The sequence below is a fragment of the Callionymus lyra genome, chromosome 16 (genome assembly GCF_982586985.1).
Source record: "Callionymus lyra chromosome 16, fCalLyr1.hap1.1, whole genome shotgun sequence".
In the NCBI taxonomy this organism is placed as follows: domain Eukaryota; kingdom Metazoa; phylum Chordata; class Actinopteri; order Syngnathiformes; family Callionymidae; genus Callionymus; species Callionymus lyra.
This window is the reverse complement of record NC_141833.1, coordinates 15525012-15543896: the sequence shown is the minus strand read 5'-3', so window position 1 is coordinate 15543896 and position 18885 is coordinate 15525012. Positions and strand designations below refer to the sequence as shown.

Sequence of the window (18885 nt, the reverse complement as noted above, 5' to 3'; positions counted from 1 at the left end):
TATTGTTCATAGCTTTAAATGTTCCAAAAAAAACTGTTGAGCTCATTGAGGAAGCTGATATTATCTTGGCAGGGTGCGGGTGTGGCTTTGTAATTACTGATGGTCTTGATGCCCTGCCACAGTTGTCTGGTGTGGCTGGTATCATGGAAGAAACCTTGGATCATCACCATAGGCACGTTTTGCTATCCTGATGACCCGCTTCAGATTTGCCCTCACTGATCTGAGAGCCTCAGCATCACCCGATTTGAAGGCAGCATTTAGTTCCCTCAGACTCGTGCGCACCTCTTTAGTCATCCAGGGTTTCTGGTTGGCCCGTGTGACTATTGTCTTCTGAGAGGAGCTGGGGGGCAAAAGAAGTATCCGGTGCTGTGGTTGAAGCCGCGTCCTCTGGGCTTCTGGGCGAAACTGTGAGGGTCAGAGTTGAAGGATGATGTGGCTCGCAATGCAGACAAACGCCAGTCCACCCACCTGGACACACACACACAAAGAGTGACTCATTTTACATTGAAAGGTTACATTAGATTTTATTGTATAATTTATTTGTATTTTTTATATTGAAAGGTTGTTTTTCTTTTTTTCTCCAATATGCTTTTAAATAATAAAACAATTATGTAAATTTCAGTGTGGCGACAGTTTCTGGCTAAATATTGTGTGTATAATTGAATATAATCTAATTTATATTCTTGTTCCAATAACTAAAAAGAAAAAACTATCCATATTAAAATCTTCTAATTTGTAGAATTGTATTTTCAATATACAAATGTTGGTACAAAAGTGCCAACAGACAATACCAAAAGAAAACTTAGCCAATAATGGTAGCATTACTATATCGTTATTGCCGTTTAATTTAAAAGTCATTAATTAAAAACAAATTGAATTTGGAACATTTATTTTTGAACTAACAATATCAAACTCTATGTGTAAAGAAGATTTTAAAAAGTTTTTGAAAATATTCTTATTCTTTTACCCAGTGACTGACATTTTCGAGAGAGCTTCTAAGAATGGCACCGGGTTTAGTAACCATGAGGGACGGACTCCGCCCGTCTAGGCCTCCATGGACCGCAACCTGAGCCAGCAGAATGCCATTGTGCCCGAGGAACAGGACGGCCTGAGGAGCAAGACGATATGGATAGTCAGGAGGCGGATCAGAACCTAGGAGCAGAGCCAATGGACCACACCTGATCCTGACACTTGCAGACACACACATATTAACATATATACACGCGCACACACACTAACGCACACTTGCTTTGTTGTTGACTGCATGTGCGACTGAACATATTTAATCTTCAGCTGATGCTGCGGAGCTCTGACACCAGGTGGCACTAGTCACCTTTACTCTCTCTGGAGACCACAAGTTGCTGACTAAAGTGGACAGAAACTTAATTTCCTCACCCCAGTTTGGTTGTGCACTTTTTTTCATCACGCTATCAAAACACTGATGTGTCACACACTGATCACCATTGATTTTTAACTTACACACGTATCACATTGAAGACTCTTGCGGTCAAGAGTCTCAGAGAATCAAGTTAAAGCCTGCACGAATAAAAGTGTCTTAAGATGTTTCTTGAAGGAGTCGGTAGATAAAGGGCAGAGAGAGAGGAAGATATTTCAAAGCTTAGGAGCAACAGCCTTGAAGGATTTCTCTCCTCTGGTCCTGAACCGTGTTCAGGAACCATAAGTAGATTCTGATCCACAGACCTCAGAGCCCGAGCTGGGGTGTAAGGCTGGATCATATCACTGATGTAAGGAAGAGCCTGACCATGAATAGATCTGAAAGTAACAACCAGAATTTTAAAGTTGATCCTGAAAGAAACTGGCAGCCAGTGAAGAGTTTTAAGGATCGGAGAAATATGAGTTCTTCTACTAGAGAAAGTCAGAATTATTGCTGCAGAGTATTGTATCAATTGCAGGCGAGACAGATCCTTCTTGTTAAGACATGAAAACAAACTGTTGCAATAGTCCAGACGAGAAGACACAAACGCACAAGATTTTTCACAGTTGAAACAGTTTCTGGTCAGTTTTCTGCAGTGTTGAACTACAGACATGTATTTGTCAAATACAACACCCAGATTTCTAAGGCTCAGTTTGACAGACTGACCTAAGTCAAGTACTAACTCAACCCAAGAAACTTATCATCAGGAACAATAACCAAAATGTCAGTTTTGTCCACATTTTGCAGCAAAGTGTTTTCACTCAGCCATTGTATGATTTCTATCAAACAATTGACAAAGCTGCTCTGCCTCTGGAGCTCAGTTGGATCAAAACTTTACCTGAGTATGGCAGCGATCCGCCTACTCCCTAACTCAGGTGATCATCACCCTGCGTTCAGTGACTCAGCCAGTCACCAAACAGGTCTGGAGCTCTGCGCTTGGCGGTCGCCGTGGAAGAGGTGCAGCATGCACCTGTGGGCAGTCGGCTAGTCTCTCTCCCTGATGCTCGTCGTCGGCCTCCTCCCGTTGAAACTGGTCAGGGCTGTCCTGAACCTGGTCCCCACTGGATGGAAAAGGGGAAGAGGCGCCTGAGCTCCCTGCATCAGGATACTCGGCATCAGATGAGGCCTCCCAAAGGTCGAGGGGACCGATGTCATCGTCCGGAGCATCCTCGTCTACAGTGGTTGATGGCGTCTTCTCTCGTGTCTGCATGTTGATGTCCTGGAACACCCAGCTATTATCGAGTGGAGTTCTAGGGTAGTAGTGCTTGAGCTTGACATGATGAACCACTTTGGTCTTGGACCTGGAGCTCTTCTAGATGCGATAGATTAGGTCGTCCAGTTGACCTATGACAAAGTAAGGGCCCTCGTAAAAGGGTAGGAACTTGTTCTTTAATCTTTTGGTCCCTTTAATCAGTAACCAAACTGTGTCTCCAACCTCGTACTGGACTTGACAAATATTTTTGTCATACTGTCTCTTGGAGTATTGTCCACACTGTCAGGTGGCAGGCCAACGACGAGGTCCGCGGGTTCAGTTATCTCCCGGCCAAAAAAGATATTGGTGGAGCTGTGCTTAGTTGGCTTAGGCCATAACTCCTTATGGAATCATTATGTCCCAAGCCCAGTGACATAGTTCTGCTGGCTGGGATCTTCTGTAGGGTGGCATTAAAGCGTTCCACTTGAGCGTCTGACTGAGGATCCCCAACAGCTCGCACATTCCCTGGAAGACGGCTGATTCGAGCCCCCCGAGCATGCACATGGACCCGGACATCTACGAGGACCCTGAGGTACCATCACAAGACCTGTCACATCCTTGAATTACTTTTTTGGACTAGACTATAGTTCTGGTATAATGCAGTATAGCAAAATATTTTAGGTGGGGCTCGTTTCCAGTACATTTTCCCCCCTATCCTATGTACTGTATTACATCAACACAAATGAATATTAAATAAGTTATTTTAGTAAGTAAAGGCTATTGGTAGTGCCTTTAATTAAATCACTTTAAGTTGATGATGGATAATACAATAATAATAATACAATAATATGGATGTACAATTCTGAGTTCGGAGGCAGGAGTGCAGTGAGAGTATCTGGATGTTCTGTTCCATGTTAGTCTTTGTAACCTTTGTCTTTGTTGTTTTTCTTTCCTTGACCTATGTTCTTTATCTTTGTCTTTAGACTTGTCATCTTGTTCTTCCTCTTTATGTTCTTCTTCTTATTTTATTTTTTATTTATTATTTTTTATTGTTTATGAAAAATTGCTGGCTATTGGTAAAAAACAATTTCCCGAAGGAGACCTCCTGAGGGATCAATAAAGTTTTACCTTACCTTACCTTACCTTAATAATGTTTATTATGCACCTTGTTTCATTCCAAATGAAAACATATTTTAATTATACATCATACAGAATAAACTAGATGATTTAAAAAGAAATACAAACCAACCTGTCATCTGCGCCAGAACAATAGAGATACTTTCTACCAAATTATCACAAACACACGCAAATATACTATTATGTCTTAAAATCATGCGTTCTTTTGTGGCGTGTTGAGCTATGTAAACGTGACGTCACAGGTGGTCTATTCAAGAAGAACCTTCACCCACGACAGAGACCGGATATGACGAGTAACGACACAGACCAAGATTAGAATCAAAACGTGAATCAATTAAATAGAATTTATTGATAAAGAAAGTAAAGAGTTCTAAAAATATACAAAATTATCAATGTTGATGATGAAAACAATTTTAATTTAAAACTAAAATAAATAACAGATAAAACGTGAAAACATATGTCTTTACTCTGGGTACTCCGGCCCTCACGTGTACATGAACATAGCAGGTCTTCAGACTCCGTGCAGAATTCCAGAGAAGGAGGAGCCTGGCAGGACACTGATGGACGAGCCGGCTGAGTTGTCAACAAAGATAGACACGTACTCCCCAGCCTGACAAAAAAAAACACACAATAGTGAGTCTCACTCTGCTGGGGTCTTCTGAGAGGATCTGGTCTGACCTGCAGGTAGAGCGCCCCCGTCAGTAACACGCTGGACGATCCACCGCAGGCTGCCACAGCCAGCACTGACTGCACAGAGCTAAACATACAGTAGTGGAGAAGATGCGTTAAAGTTTGGTTTATTTTTCAATTAAAAAATGATTTAAAAAATGTATTTCATCAAATATAATGTTTTCAATCTTAAAAAAAAAGTTGCTTCAATCAAACTTTTTTTGTTTTTGGGTCATCTTTTAGGTAGAATATTTAGGAAGAGATAAAAAAGTTTTTTTTTATCTTTAAATTAAGTATTAATTATTTTCTTAAGTCTTTTTCATTAACATTAAACTGTTTTAAAGTCCTTTAATTTAATTGATGTGATAAAGTTATTTAAAGTTAGAAGCCATTCATTTTATTCAAGTGACAATGGTTTTGAAGGTTGGAATTTTGTTTGGGATATAAGTAACTTTTCTTATTTATTTTCAATTGAAAATATGTTTTCAATATATATAAGTGTTTTACAATTGAAGCAACTTTTTAAATATTATTGAATTAAAGACTCTTTTTTTATTTAAAAGCAAAGAAAACAAAAACAACAAAAAAACTACCTTCATAACAAAGAAGATGATGAAAGACTTACAGATTCATCTGGCAGAGAGACTCGATACAAACTGATGCCCGAACACTGTCTCTGACACGCAGCTGCTGTCTGTCTCCACACTCTGACACACACACACACACACACACATGTTCAGTGTCGATCAGGACGTCACCTGGACCACCTGACTCACCTATCAGCAGGCTTGCAGTGAGCAGGTAGAATCCCGACACGGGGGCAAAGAAGCGTCCGGTGCTGTGGTTGAAGCCGCGTCCTCTCTGCAGGCGGTTCTGGGCGACCTGTGAGGGGTCAGAGTTGAAGGATGATGTTGGTCCATATGTGTGTGTGTGTGTGAATGACGGAGGCACCTGACTGAAGGTCTGCAGCTCGACCAGGCTGCGGCGAGCGACGACCACCGCCTGAGGTACGACGCCGAGGAAGAAGGCCGCCACACGAGGAGCTCGCTCGCAGTGCAGACAAGAGTCAGTCCACCCACCTGGACACACACACATTGAGTGACTCTTTTTACATTGAAAGGTTACATTAGATTTTCTTGTATAATTTATTTGTATTTTTTTATATTGAAAGGTTGTTGTTGTTTTTTCTCCAATTTTGCTCTAAAAATAAATACATTATTATATTAATAACTAATTTATATTCTTGTTCCAATAATTCAAAAATAAAACAACACACAATAAAAAAAAAAGAATTTGGAACTATTGGAATAACAATATCAAACTCTATGTGTAAAAATTGAAATTATTCTTATTCTTTTAACCAATGACTGACATTTTTCATTATTAGAAATAATTGAATTGAAGTAATTTAAAAAAGAATTCAATGCTTGAAAAAAACATTCAGGTTATATAATCAAATTTTCAGTAAAAATGTTAAATTCAATCATTCAATATTCTGATGGCACTGATATACTTTCACATTAAGGAGCTGTCAATGAGATTCAGGTCTGAGCAGTTGGACCATCACCTCGCAGTTTCTCCTGAAGCTCCTCAACCAGCTCTTGCGTCTTGTGCTGGGACGGTGGTCCAGGTGGACCCTGAGGTCCCGGGAGTCTGAGCTGCACCAAAAGAGATGAAGAGTATCTTCAGCGTCTGCAGTACTGACTTGACCTTCTACTGACCCTTGATGACCTCCGGGAGGATTTGGACCGGCGGTTGTTGTTGTCTCCTTTGTCGGAGTTCCTCCTGAAGACCAGCCATGACTGCTCAGGACTGACGCCCCAGGGCCCCTGCTGGACCAGAGATCATCACCATGGCGACACTGATGTGTCACGAGGACGAGGAGGATGATGTGTGCACAAGTTTGAGAGAGTGTGTAGTGTTACCACGATCTCCAGGCTGTCAGCTTCCACGTCCTCCAGGATCTTTTGACTCTCCTCTTCTTCGACACCTTCAAAATCTGCTGCTACGACCATCATCATCATCATCATCATCATCTTAAACATCATCATCATTGATCCCGACGGTCGCAGGTCTGCTGACTCTCCAGCTGAACTCTTGAAGAACAACATGAGTTCAGTCTTTAGTCTATGGTCTTCTCCTGTCCTTGTGTCTCCTACTGCTGCTGTTGTGGACTCATGAAGGAGAACAGAGAGTAAATGTGTCTCCTCCTCCTTTTACGACTCTGTTTCTCCAACAACACAAAGGTTCTTCTGTGCAGCTCCTCTGGTTTTCACTTTTAAGCGAGCTGAAGCTCCTCTTATCTCCTCCTTCACCCCCCTCTGAACTGTCCCTGTCCACTTATCACATCCACATCCTTCATTCACCTCTACACACACACACACACACACACACACACACACAAAGATAAGATGGGTGTTTCCTGTGAATCTGACTGAAGCTGATAGTTGAGTTCACGTGAAGTCGTAACATCATTAACAGTTACATCATCTATGACATCATACGCCTTCACTTTGTGGTGATGAAACAACTGTCACTCATGATGTCATCCATGTCACACCAGTTCAACTTGTCTGGAGGGGCGGAGCCACCAGGTGAAAGTCTGTTACATACATGCAGACACACTCTCAGGTGAGCTGTATCTCCACAGGTGAGCTGGTGGTGTGTGACTCTCTGGGAGCTTGTATCTGTAGAAAAACATCAAAGTACATCAGAATCATCACATTTTTTGGTAATGTCTGTTGACACTATTATTACAACATTTTTATATTGAGTTTAAAAGTCTACAAATTAAAAAATATAGAATTAAAAACATTTATTATTAAATTGTTGCAATTAGAATAGCAAACTCTATGTTTAATAAAAATGCAGGATTTTTTTTATCCAGTTATATAAAACAAAAACAAAAATTCAATCTTTCATGAACAATATTGAATAAAATGTTTCTAAAGAAATAAAATGCTTAAGAAAAACAACATTACAACAAAAATTAAATTCAAAGATTCAACATTTGAAATGTGAAATTCAACCATTCAATGTTGTGATGACACTGATATACTTCCATACACATAACGACAACAAGAGCGCTGCAGTAAAAATGTGTTTTATTAGTTTTATTGCAAAGTAGTTACTGTTATTTTGAGGAAAGAGAACTTTAGCTTCAGCACTGGCCTCCATTACTACAGTAGGAGAACCCACTGGAAACCAACCACAATGTCTGCTTCATATAAACTGAGGTTGCAACCCAGAGATGAGCTTCTAGGTCGAAACGAAGGAGGAAGAAAGTGGGGCATGACGAGTCAACTTAGGGGTGCAGATGAAGACTGAGCAGCTATGGCTGACTGTGTGGTGCAACAGGGCACCGTCCTAGTACTCTCTGCCTCTTCAAAGCCAGGACAAGCTTGACAATCATCACACAAATGACTGGAAGATGTGTATCTACTGTTGTTTTTGATCATTTTTGGAAGGTAGGTAGTCTAGAGGGCCGGTCCTCCATTCCAGACAAAGACCTCTTCGTCAACTTTCTGCTTTGAAGGATGGCAGGACTCAGGGTGGAGCAAATACCCTGTGAAGGTGCTGCTGCTCTCACTGTCACTGTAGATTCCATTGGTAAACTCGTCCGTCACCTGCAGCCACACCTGGTCCTGCACCTGCAGGCGCAGCGCCACAGTCATGCTTGCGGTGGAGAAGCTGTGTCCTCCTGTCATCATGGAATATGGTTCAGAGTTGAGGTACAGTGCAACCTTAAGGCTTCTTTGAGCAACAGTCAGGTGGAAGTAGAAAATGTAGGTGCCATTGACAGGGGCAGTGTAGATGCCCACCTGGGGGTTGAAGTGCCCCTGTCGGTTACTGAGCACATATGGGAAAGGCACAGGCAAGCCTGGTGAAGGGAAAGACCTGGTGATAGATGCAGAGAAGCCAGACTGGATGGCAGAAGTACAGTTTCCTGGGAGACCCATGAGACCCATGTTTCCTTCAACTCCCTTCATCCCCAATTTTCCTAGTGCTCCTGTTGCACCGGGGTCACCTCTTTCCCCCTTTGGACCCTTTGTGCCAGGGGGGCCAACACTTCCAAGCCTCCCATTAGTGCAGTTGCAAGGACCTTGCTCGCCTTCTTCACCCTTAGGTCCATCTAGTCCTGGGTGACCTGGCCAGCCACGGTCACCACGATCCCCTTCATGACCGTGAAGTCCCACATTACCAGGAACACCTGGGAGGCCTAGTGCACCTGCTGGTCCAATGGGTCCTTGTTGACCTGGTGGCCCTAACACAGGGTTGCATGAACAGGATCCAGATTCTCCTTGGATGCCGTCGATACCCAAAAAACCAGGGTCACCATTGCTTCCTTCTTCACCTACAAGAAGGAATATTGGTTATAATCCCATGGACATGGGTAATGATTTATTACCTTTGAATCCTCGTTCGCCTTTTGGCCTGTGAACCCGGGAATCCCTGATCGGCCGGACTGCCCCTGTTGTCCCCCCTCACCTGCGCCATTCAAGGAAGACCATAATAAACCATTTGTGCTGTTAAGTTGTATTAACTGATAAGTTTTCAGACAAAGAAAATCACCTTTCATCCCAAGTCGACCTCTGAGCCCCAGGCGACCTCGGAACCCTGTCAAGCCTCTTCTTCCAGGACTCCCAGGCTCACCTGAAGAAAAAGCCAACTGAATATAAAGCTCATGGAATTGAAATTGCAAAGTTCACTTGCCGTCCGGTCCTCTGCACCCCTTCTCTCCCTGAAGTCCAAAAGTTCCCTTGCAGGAGCAGAAGCAGAAAGTAGGAATTTGGTTGAGGGGGACAGGTTCTGGAGAGCTCAGGATCATGGTACAGATCCTCATTTCTGGCATGAGGGTTATCTCGGTAAGATTCTCCTGCATCCATCTGGGACTCCCGAATGTCTCGTTACTGAGATGGGGCCCCGGGAAGTCTGGTGGCAGTTGGGGGGAACCCCGGTAGAGGGGGATCATGTTCTCTGGGTACCCCGAAGGTGATGGGTCCGGAGGTTGGTAGTAGGTCTCAAAGTTGATTCCTGATATATTGTTTGGAGGGAGCAGCATGGAGGAGCAGGAGGTGCAGCCGAGCACGAGGATGAGACACGACCACATCTGCAGGAGATGAGAGACCAACTCAAATGAGACGACAACAAACAGATAACTGATCACTCACCGCTGCGACACTCACTGACGACCAGGAGACGACCAGCTTGGATTCTTTATAGGCTTACTGCAGATGGAGGAGGAGTCAACTTTCTTAACGTCACATGGTTAAGCTGCTGTTTTGGACTTCACTGGAAGTCCAAAACAGAAGCCACTGGATTTCGCTGGTGCTAAACATAAGTCTGCCATCACGTTTTTCTGGCTGCTACAGGACCACCTGACATGGTTTGTGAGCATGTCATGGAGGACTCCTGTCTACCTCTCACTTGGCTGGTTCCCCCCCGGGTACTTTCACTACCTCCTGTTGCCTGAAAACATGACTGCCTGGACCCTGGTCCCCTGGCTACTGTCTGTGACCCACTTAAGAGCGAACATTCACAAACAAGGTGCAGACAAAGGTGCGGGCAGCATGCCAGACCAGGACCACACCTGCCCACAGAACCAATGTGAAACCCAAGAACCTACTTAAGTGTCTTCAGGCGAGGAACTCACACGACACCTGAGCTGAAATGCACAAAAGACAAGGAACAACTGACCTGAATAAACGTCCTGATTTCCAGCAGATCCAAGACCAGATACCAAAAGGAAGACACATGTGTGTCTATATTTGTATTTTTGTGTAATGTGTGTGTGTGTGTCTATTATTTTAACTTTTAAAATAATTGAATTAAAAAAAACGGAATATAAAAAAGAAATGGAGTTTAATTATGAGATTTCAACTTTTTTTATAAAACTGAAAATATATAAATTTTAGATTTTTAATTAATTTAAAATAATTAGTATAATAGTTACATCAGGCAATACAAAGAGAGTACCAAGCTACTTCAATCATACTGTCATGAGATCGTCTGCTTGCTTCATGATCGGCTTCAATCTAGTAGCTCGGTACTCTTTTGGAATTGTCTGGTCACACTATTATACCAACATTTTTATCTTGAATTTAAAAGGCCGCAAATTAAAAAATATGGAATTTTTAAAATCAATTTTGAATTAGAATATTAAACTAAAAATATAAAATATAAAATTTCAACCATTTATTATTCTGATGGCACTAATATATGGTCATCTAAAGTGTTGTGTGTGTTTACTTATATGTGTATTTTAAAGCGCACATGTGTAACAGTGTGTGTTTATGTGTGTGTGTTAGAAAGAATGTGTGTGTGTACTGTGGACTTTCAGCAAACACACAGGGGTCAGTCATTAACTGTGTGCGTCGTCGTCGTGGCAGTTGTGTTTCTTCTCGTCAAGATAAAAAGTAAAAAAGGATGTTTCTGTCTTCGGGAGGGTCAAAGGTCAAAGACGTAACCAGATGAAAAGAAGGAATCTTCTCTCCGCAGGTTGGATTGATGTCCGGGCTGGTTGTGTGTGTGTGCTTCCTGTGGTTGTATTCGGCGGGCTCCTGGTCAGGTGAGTTAAGACTCTTCGACACATCGATGACATCACATTGGTCTCCGATGACATCAAGGATTACAAGGTTGTCATTGACCTATGGGGGTCAACAGGTCATGCGGTCACTGGCTCGCCAGTGTTTGTGGCGCCCCCTGCAGCGCACATGCTACTGCGTTCTCGGCGGGCCTACAACATCCTGGAGGAGTTGAGGCCGCCATCGCTGGAGCGGGAATGTCGTGAGGAAAAGTGCGACTTTGAAGAAGCTCGTGAGATCTTTCAGACCAAGGAGGCCACGGTGAGACCGGCTGTGATCCTGCCTGTTGGTCTAAACTGATCATGTTTATCTGTCTCTACAGCTTGAGTTCTGGACGGTCTACATAGGTGAGCCACCGTCATAGTCATCACCTGTCAATCAAATCTGAACGTGCTGCGTCAACGCTCCAGATGGGAACCAGTGCCGTTCCCACAGGTGTGTCAATGGCACGTGTGTGGACCAGTACCAGGACTACGCCTGCCGCTGCAACCCTGGGTATGAGGGGAAGTTCTGCGACCAACGTGAGTTTCTGTGGCTGCTCTAGGTCAGGTGATGTCAGTGGTGACATGTTTCTCTTCCTCTGAGCCCTCCTGGTGAACCGCTTTCCAGTTCTTGAGTTCTTTTCCATACTGTCCAAGCTTTTGTGTAATTATTTAAAACACAAGTGACAAGGTGGAATCATTGTCCTTGTAAATCCCCTCAAGTTGGACCGTAAACGTCAGACCAATGACCTTGATTCATGACCTTGTTTACCTCTCTGCATCTCCACTGAAGTCTCACAGTCGTTCCAAAACTGGGACACAATTTTCATGTAGTCTGTGGGACTCGTTGACTGACAGCTTGTCTTCAGCTCTGAGTGCCACCAACTGTTCGTTGGACAATGGCAACTGTGACCAAGACTGCAGGGACAATGAAGACGGAGAGCGTCGGACCTGCAGCTGTCTTAAGGACTACGTGCTGCAGGACGATACCCGAACTTGTCTACCCAAAGGCAAGTCCACAGTCCTGACCAGCACCTGCTTCAACAATTACCGGAGTGTCTCCCACAGACCTCAATTCTTGCGGGCAACTGCTGATCGGGAGGTCTACGTACAGTAAGCCGAAGGAGGGGCTCCTGCCGTGGATGGTGGCGGGGGAGGTGGGGAAGAAAGGGGAAAGTCCATGGCAGGTAGGACCCGACCAAGCATGATCTAGTCCTGCTTCAGTGTCTTCTCTGCAGTCAAGTTTGTGGCTTGGGAGCAGGTGCTGCTTCTGAACGCCAAAGGTGCATTCCACTGTGGCGGTGTGCTGATCCACAAGAGCTGGGTGTTGACTGCTGCCCACTGTCTGGAAAACAACCTACGCTTCAGAGTCCGGCTTGGTGAGTTAATGACGTCCAACTGTGGTGATGAGAGACAAGTGTCTGTGCGTCTGCAGGAGACTACGAGCGCAAACGGATAGAAGGCACTGAGGTTGTCCTGAAGGTCACTCGATTCTTTAAGCACCCCGACTACCTGAGCCGCACGGTGGAGAATGACATCGCCCTCCTGCGCCTTGAGTCCCCAGCGCCGGTCACTGACTACATCGTCCCCATCTGCCTCCCGGGACGTGAGCTGGCGGAGCGTGTGCTGCACCTGAACGGCACCAACACGGTGGTCAGTGGATGGGGAAAGGACAGTCTGGAGAGTGTGCACTACAGTTCGGCCTTGAACATAATCAGAGTCCCGCTAGTAAGCCGAGATGTCTGCGCCCGCCAGATGTCTCACAACATCTCCAACAATGTGCTCTGCGGTGGCGTTCTGGGACAAAAGATGGACGCCTGCGAGGGTGACAGTGGTGGGCCCATGGTCACGCTGTACCGGAACACATGGTTCCTGCTGGGACTAGTGTCCTGGGGCGAAGGCTGTGGCCGCGAGGACAAGTTCGGCATCTACACCAAAGTGTCCAACTACAACGAGTGGATGCAACGAGTGCAAGATGAGTGGGACCGAGAGAGCCCTCATCCAGTGTCCAGTGTTTGAACCTCAATAAACAACAGAACGTGCTTAACTTGTCTCGTCAATTGTGACTCGCTGAGATCACATGACACCTTTATTAGCTGTCGCCTCACAAACCTGTAGCTCCTGCTCGTACCTCTCAAGCTGAGAAAGGAAGCCCAGATTCGGGCAGATCACATGACGCGCCGCCTTAACAGCCTGTCAAAGATTAATTTAGTCACAAAATGTTCACCCTCATCATGTGATCACTACTACTCACCTGTAGTGCGTCTGCAAGTGACATCTTTTGGTGCTTCATCAGATAAGCCATGCAGACGGTTGCGGAGCGACTTCGTCCATTCTTGCAATAGACAACAGTGCGTCCGCCGCATATCGCCTCCTGCTGGATGGCGTCAGCACATCGGTCAAAGTGTTGGTGCAGATCTTCTGTTGGATCGTCAGAGACCGGTATGCGCAATTTGGTGACGTCACATGATGGAAAAGGCTGCTGCTTGGTCACGTTGATGCAAAGTGAAACCGCCCCCTGCTGGAGTAGCGGCACATTGCAGGCGGAGCGAGCGTTGCTGATGTAAAGATACTCTGTCACCTGAGAGAGCTGCAGCATCCCGTAAACCTAAAGGCACCGTGTTAAGAGCAAGGTTTCAGTAATACTTCAGCGGTTAATGCACCGCATGGTTACTGTGCTCACAAAACACACCACCGTTGCTGTGGTCATTGAATGCACCAGTTTCTGTGGTCAGTGAACGCAATACAGTTTTTGTGGGTCAGTAAACTCCCCACACAGTTTCTGTGGGTCAGTGAACTTACTTACTTATATGGTCACTGAATGCACCACACAGTCAGTAATGGTACTAGATGGTTTCTGTGGAGGGTGAACGCACCCCAGTTTCTGTTGGTCAGTGACCTCACTAGCTTATTTGGTCACTGAACCAACCGTTCTGTGGTCAGTGAACACACCACACAGTTATAAAGGTTGTCAAACTATAAAAATGTTATTATGAGTCAGTGAACAATCACAGATCTGGCTTTCAAAACCAGAAAAGAATTGAAACGCACCTGGACGTCGACAAGAGTTCAGAACCTCCTGGTTTGTTTTCTCACTTCTAACCCCCCCTAACCCCCCTCTACCACTATATTTGGCAGAGTACGCTGCAGCTGTCGTCCAGCAGAGTTGAGGGTTGAGATCTGAGATAGTGAGACAGACAGAGAAATGAGCCCCTCGGTTTTAATCAATTTTATTCATTGGGAAAACACGCGGGTCCTCCAGATCAGACCTGATGCAGCAGAGGACCGGACAGAGATGATGAGGAGTGACGTGAAATCAAAGGCACACATGATGAAGCAGACACAGACAACAATAGACGTCGACCCATGAGACCCAGTGGGTCACCAGTAGAAGGACTGAGAGAGGAAATTGGCAGTAGCACCCAGCCAGCTGGCACCTCCCTGACCGCTGCTCACATAGGTGACAGCCCGGTCTGGGGCCTGGTCAGGGCCCTCGTCCTCAGGCAGGTAGTCGGGCAGCTGAGTGTTCTGCTCTGCCTCAGGGGAACCTTCCAATGCGAGCGGAACCAGAACCTGAAGAGTAGAATCAGCAAATCATCGAAGGATTCAGGGCAACTGTACACGGGCTTCACCGGAACTCACCTCGTCTCCAGTGTCCGTCTTCAGCACCTGGCGAGCGGTCAGTACCTGTGTTGCGGCGATGGCCGAGGCCAGAGCCTGTGGATAATCAGCTGACGATTAACACTCATTCGTACTTTCACCAGCGGGTCAGGTCACCTGCACACTGACCTCAGGCTTCAGGTCAGAGCGGATCCGGACCACACACCTCTTGGAGGCCATCTGGAAAGTGAAGCTGATGACTCCACGGACCTTAAGCAGCGCCTCCTCGCACTGACCCCTGCGACCCTGCCGAGAGGATGTCGGGTCAGAACGTTTCCTTGACCTCAAACTCTATAAAACTAAACCTTTTCATGGACACTGACAGACCAATGATGTGGTCCAAACACATCCGTGTGTTCGCTTGTGTGTGTATGCTAGTGTGTGAGTATTTGTTAGTGTGTGTGCATATGAGTGTGTGTATTTCAGCATGTGTGTGAGTGTCTGTTAATATGCGTTTGTGCGAGTATGTGTTTTAGAACGTGAGTGTATTTGAAAGAGTGTGTGTACATATGTGTGTTAGATTGTAAGTGAGTGTGTTTGTAAAAAAGTAAATGTGCATGTATGTGTACTGTATGTGTGATAGAACCTAAGTGTGCGCACGCTTAAGAGTGTGCCTGTGAAAGTGTGTATGTGTGTTAGGACGTGAGTGTATGAGTTTTAGGACCTTTTCAACGTTAGGACGAAATTTGTGTGTAAGTGTGCGTGTGGGTATTAGTACCTAAGTGTGTGAGTCTGTGTTAATGTGTGTGTGTGGTAGCACCTAATGGTGTAAGTCTGTGTATGTGCGAGTGTGTGTATGAATGTTAGAACACAAGCGTGTGCGTATGTGTATTAGAAGTTAAGTGTGTTACTGTGCGTGTATGAATGCAAGTGTGTGTATTTGCTTGTAATCGGTGAGTGAGAAGAGAACAGGAAGAGGGTTTGTTGTGTGTCAAACTCACGTTGACATGTTTTTAGGCTGTCTGGTGTTCAGGTGGTGACTTGTGTGCTGGTACGAGTCAGTGACCTTCAGGTCAGGTTGGTGTCTGGAGTTGAGCAACATTCTAATGTGTCATTGTTGTTGTTGTTGTTGGCCTGTGCCCGCATCAGCTGGACCCACCGAGTCGTCCAGTCCGTCCACGTGCAGGACCACAGTCTTGGCTCTTTTGTTACTGGACCCCATGAAGAACCGGGCTCTCCGTCTGCTGCTGACGGGACCACCAGATGGTTCTGCCTCCTCGCTGCCGGCCTCCTGCAGGAGCTCCAGCACCTGTGAGGCCAAGAGTTTGGTCTCCCCAGGAGTGGTGGACCTTGGCCAAGAGGACACGAGTCAAACTCAGGACGAGGTCGATGACAGACTAACAACTCACTTATGCAGGACGTTCTGCAGGCTCACCAGCATCCCCAGCTCCGTCTTCAGCCGGTCTCGGTTCACCCGACACTCGGCCAGGTACTGCAGCGCCTGCAGAAGAGTCCCAAAGTCAGAAATGGAAAAAAACAAAAGTGACAGTATTCAAGGGTCAAAGAGTTGGTGACTCACCAGCAGAGCCGTGTAGACCACCTGAGGATCAGGGTGGTCCAGGAACAGAATGAGACCCGGCAGGCATCCTTGGTCCTGAACGATGGCCCGCCGGTTCAACGGGTCAGCAGACAAGTCCTTCAGCTGGTTGACCACAGCCAGAGCATCCTGGTCCGCACTCATTGCCGAGACCTGGACAAGAACCGCCTCTCCAACAGACACGCAACGTCACAGGAAGATCACCAGCTATAGGCACAATTTTGTCAAATACGAGTCGATGATTTTTCAATGTAGATTAAAATGTTTCTGTCATTTTTTTTAATCAATTTATCAATGAAAGTCAGACACAGAATCACATTCAAAATCAAATTTATGAATAGAATTATGTAAATGAGATGACACTATTGTTTTTTGCAATTACATTTACGGCCACTAGATGGTAGCAGTCATTAAGTCCTCCGGAGATAAAGGATAAACAAAACAGTTAAGATACTGTCAATGACTGAGGATGAGAGGCAGACTCTGGCAGCTTTTAAAACTGATCTTTGCTTAGAGTATCAGTTTTGTTTCATAGACAATTAAACTGTTTCTTTAAGTGACATCACAGACAGCAGATGACATCGCTCTTGTAAATAATTTGTATATTTTTAAGATCGTTTCTATTTTATTTTGTATTATCTCTTACTATTTCTTTCTCCTTGCACTTTATTTTCTTCCAACTGCGCTGTTGTAAAAGTGTGTTTCCCCTCTGGGGATGAATAAAGCCTTTCTATTCTATTCTATTCTAAACCCTTGCAGGAGCCAAGGTCTAATTCTGAATATAAATTATAACATTTTTTTTATTGACAGTGATGTAAAAACACATTCTTTTGTTGTTGTCGGATTCTAGTAATATAGCAATAATATAAAAGTATAATGAACTAAAATATGAAAAAATCGCTTAAACCGAAATGTTCAAATAGATAAGTTGCAGTGGAGTTTATGATAAAACTGCAGCAACATCTTATCGTATTTAGCATTATTAATGTTGAAGTGACACCAGATCACAATATAAACATCAAAATTAAAGACTTTTAAAGGGATATTCTTCTGCCGGTCACGTGTGTCGTAATGTGAAAGGACCAGTGAACACATTTGATTGACAGCCGCCCATCACCCTCGCTCCAAACGCAGATTGTCGTCTATATTTATATTTAATGCATTTTTTTCAAAAGTCAACCTTTTGATGACGATTTTATAGTATTTTCCATCAGTTAAGGGGCTGTACAAATCGAGTTAAACGATCGCAGATGCTAACGCTCGGATGCTAATGCTAATAATACCTTTTCCCTGTCAACAGCTCCAGGAGTCACACTCCACCGTCAGCCTGGCACCAGGTCCGGACATGGTGGAGGATGAGGAGCCGCAGGAACCTCCGACGACGACGACGGGAGCGCTTACACCTTCTCTGCCTCCTTTCCGTTCAGCATCCGAGCGTGACAGCCAATAGGAGACCGCTGTCTGTACGCTCTAGGTACCATATCTGTCCGGGAACTTCCTGTGTGATGACGTCACATCAAGTAAACAAGAAACACTGTTTCACAAGCTTTTTATTTTTAGTGAAATACCAAAACTTCACATTCATCCTGGCACTGTCCACGCATTTGAAGAAGACTTCCTCAGGAAGTTTTTCATCTCAGCTGAATGTCTCATCATCGTCATCATCATCAGACCTCCAGCTGCTGAACAATAACCTGCATCATCCACAACCGCCACCAGAGGGAGTCGGGCTCACCTCCTGACATGGAGGAGGAGGAAGTTTCTGCCTCCAGTGGAGAGAAGAAGGTCCACACAGACCGTCTGGAAGTTCTCCTCCAGTCAACATGATGTGCTGGTTCTGCTCCATCATTCTGCTCCTGGACCTTCTAGCAGGTGAGAGAGACTGAACGTCCTCACGCTGATGGTCTTCTCACCTCTGCTCCTCCTGCAGGTGTCTGTGTTGGACAACTGAGTAAAGTCAAGGTCCCAGAGTTCTTTCCAGAAGGCAGCTCTGTCCTTCTGTCCTGCACCATCTCTCCTCCTGCTACCTTCGGTGACCGTCTCTCCTGGTACAGACAACATCCAGGAGGAGAGCTGGAACTCCTGACAGCTCACCTAGGAGGTGGAGAAGAAGTCAAGTCTCCACTCTCTGGCCTGACTGCTGCAGTGACGGCTGACAAGAGCCTGATGAAGCTGAAGATCCAGTCTGCTGCACTGACGGACTCTGCTGTCTACTTCTGTGCTCTGCAGCCCACCGTGACAACAAACACACACTCTCTGCACAAAACCTCCCTCACTTCTCCACCAGGGGGCGACTCTGAGCGGTCACTGACTGACATAGGTCACAAGACAGTAGTGGGAGGAGCCACAGAGGATCATAGTTGAGATGTAGAAAGTTGATGAAGACAAAGCAGATGAGAGTTTCATCTTCTCTGGAGCTCACTGACTCAACACTGCACACATGATGTGTGTGTTCTTCTCTCTGCTGCTGGCTGCTGCCTGTCTAGGTGTGTGTGTGTGTTTCTATATATAAGTGTGTGTAACCTGGTTGTTCTCTAACTGTTGATCTTTTCCAGGATCCAGAGCACAGAACGATGTGGTTCATCAAGAAGTACCAGAAGTATCAGCAGTTGAAGGAGACTCTGTGACTCTCTCCTGTTCGTACAAGTCCTCGTCCAACGATTACCTCTTCTGGTACAAACAAGTCGGAC

At 45.2% G+C, this 18885-nt stretch overlaps 4 protein-coding genes, 1 pseudogene and 1 gene segment (V, D, J or C); 2 read left to right on the top strand and 4 right to left on the bottom strand.

The window, feature by feature from the left end:
• Positions 1-4076: 4076 nt before the first annotated feature.
• LOC148063908 (erythroferrone) lies at positions 4077-6734 on the bottom strand. 2 transcript variants are annotated; one of them, XM_087811242.1, is made up of 8 exons: positions 6359-6734; positions 6155-6262; positions 6001-6091; positions 5385-5512; positions 5210-5315; positions 5059-5140; positions 4443-4521; positions 4077-4374 (listed from the first exon to the last, which is right to left on the bottom strand). In XM_087811242.1, the coding sequence occupies exons 1-8, from the start codon at positions 6542-6544 to the stop codon at positions 4276-4278; spliced, it is 879 nt and encodes a 292-aa protein (XP_087667368.1). In that variant the 5' UTR covers positions 6545-6734; the 3' UTR covers positions 4077-4275. The 2 variants fall into 2 exon arrangements, with proteins under 2 accessions (XP_087667368.1, XP_087667367.1); XM_087811241.1 differs by having other exon boundaries at positions 6155-6265; positions 6359-6731.
• A 1175-nt stretch (positions 6735-7909) lies between these two features.
• LOC148063907 (uncharacterized) lies at positions 7910-9818 on the bottom strand (annotated as a pseudogene).
• A 996-nt stretch (positions 9819-10814) lies between these two features.
• proca (protein C (inactivator of coagulation factors Va and VIIIa), a) lies at positions 10815-13045 on the top strand. The gene is made up of 9 exons (XM_087811142.1): positions 10815-10849; positions 10932-11001; positions 11097-11278; positions 11340-11364; positions 11428-11538; positions 11868-12008; positions 12067-12185; positions 12260-12377; positions 12434-13045. Exons 2-9 carry the CDS (start codon positions 10941-10943, stop codon positions 13015-13017), a joined length of 1341 nt encoding a protein of 446 aa, XP_087667268.1. The 5' UTR covers positions 10815-10849; positions 10932-10940; the 3' UTR covers positions 13018-13045.
• A 29-nt stretch (positions 13046-13074) lies between these two features.
• On the bottom strand, positions 13075-14085 carry dusp28 (dual specificity phosphatase 28). Its single transcript, XM_087810359.1, has 3 exons — positions 14050-14085; positions 13253-13606; positions 13075-13191 (listed from the first exon to the last, which is right to left on the bottom strand). The coding sequence occupies exons 2-3, from the start codon at positions 13595-13597 to the stop codon at positions 13075-13077; spliced, it is 462 nt and encodes a 153-aa protein (XP_087666485.1). The 5' UTR covers positions 13598-13606; positions 14050-14085.
• A 127-nt stretch (positions 14086-14212) lies between these two features.
• LOC148063904 (armadillo repeat-containing protein 1-like) lies at positions 14213-17617 on the bottom strand. The gene is made up of 7 exons (XM_087811143.1): positions 17479-17617; positions 16178-16363; positions 16008-16099; positions 15758-15947; positions 14788-14904; positions 14641-14715; positions 14213-14571 (listed from the first exon to the last, which is right to left on the bottom strand). Exons 2-7 carry the CDS (start codon positions 16337-16339, stop codon positions 14380-14382), a joined length of 828 nt encoding a protein of 275 aa, XP_087667269.1. The 5' UTR covers positions 16340-16363; positions 17479-17617; the 3' UTR covers positions 14213-14379.
• A 401-nt stretch (positions 17618-18018) lies between these two features.
• Positions 18019-18822, top strand: LOC148063903 (T cell receptor alpha variable 18-like). The segment is given in 3 exon segments: positions 18019-18067; positions 18126-18430; positions 18751-18822. Coding segments are annotated over 3 exon segments (426 nt in total).
• Positions 18823-18885: the final 63 nt, after the last annotated feature.

Bases quoted from the DNA above. Each gene is read 5' to 3' on its own strand.
- LOC148063908 (XM_087811241.1), bottom strand. From the start codon at position 6,544: ATGTTGTTCTTCAAGAGTTCAGCTGGAGAGTCAGCAGACCTGCGACCG. The intron at 6,092-6,154 runs GTCAGTAGAAGG...CTTTTGGTGCAG, and splicing joins CCTCCCGGAGGTCATCAAGG to CTCAGACTCCCGGGACCTCA. The intron at 4,375-4,442 runs GTCAGACCAGAT...TTTTTTTGTCAG, and splicing joins CGGGGGCGCTCTACCTGCAG to GCTGGGGAGTACGTGTCTAT.
- proca (XM_087811142.1), top strand. From the start codon at position 10,941: ATGTCCGGGCTGGTTGTGTGTGTGTGCTTCCTGTGGTTGTATTCGGCG. The intron at 11,279-11,339 runs GTGAGACCGGCT...CTGTCTCTACAG, and splicing joins TTCAGACCAAGGAGGCCACG to CTTGAGTTCTGGACGGTCTA. The intron at 11,539-11,867 runs GTGAGTTTCTGT...GCTTGTCTTCAG, and splicing joins GGGGAAGTTCTGCGACCAAC to CTCTGAGTGCCACCAACTGT.
- dusp28 (XM_087810359.1), bottom strand. From the start codon at position 13,597: ATGCTGCAGCTCTCTCAGGTGACAGAGTATCTTTACATCAGCAACGCT. The intron at 13,192-13,252 runs GTGAGTAGTAGT...AATCTTTGACAG, and splicing joins CACTTGCAGACGCACTACAG to GCTGTTAAGGCGGCGCGTCA.
- LOC148063904 (XM_087811143.1), bottom strand. From the start codon at position 16,339: ATGAGTGCGGACCAGGATGCTCTGGCTGTGGTCAACCAGCTGAAGGAC. The intron at 15,948-16,007 runs GTGAGTTGTTAG...CTCTTGGCCAAG, and splicing joins CTGCAGAACGTCCTGCATAA to GTCCACCACTCCTGGGGAGA. The intron at 14,905-15,757 runs GTGGGTCCAGCT...TCCTCTCGGCAG, and splicing joins TGGACGGACTGGACGACTCG to GGTCGCAGGGGTCAGTGCGA.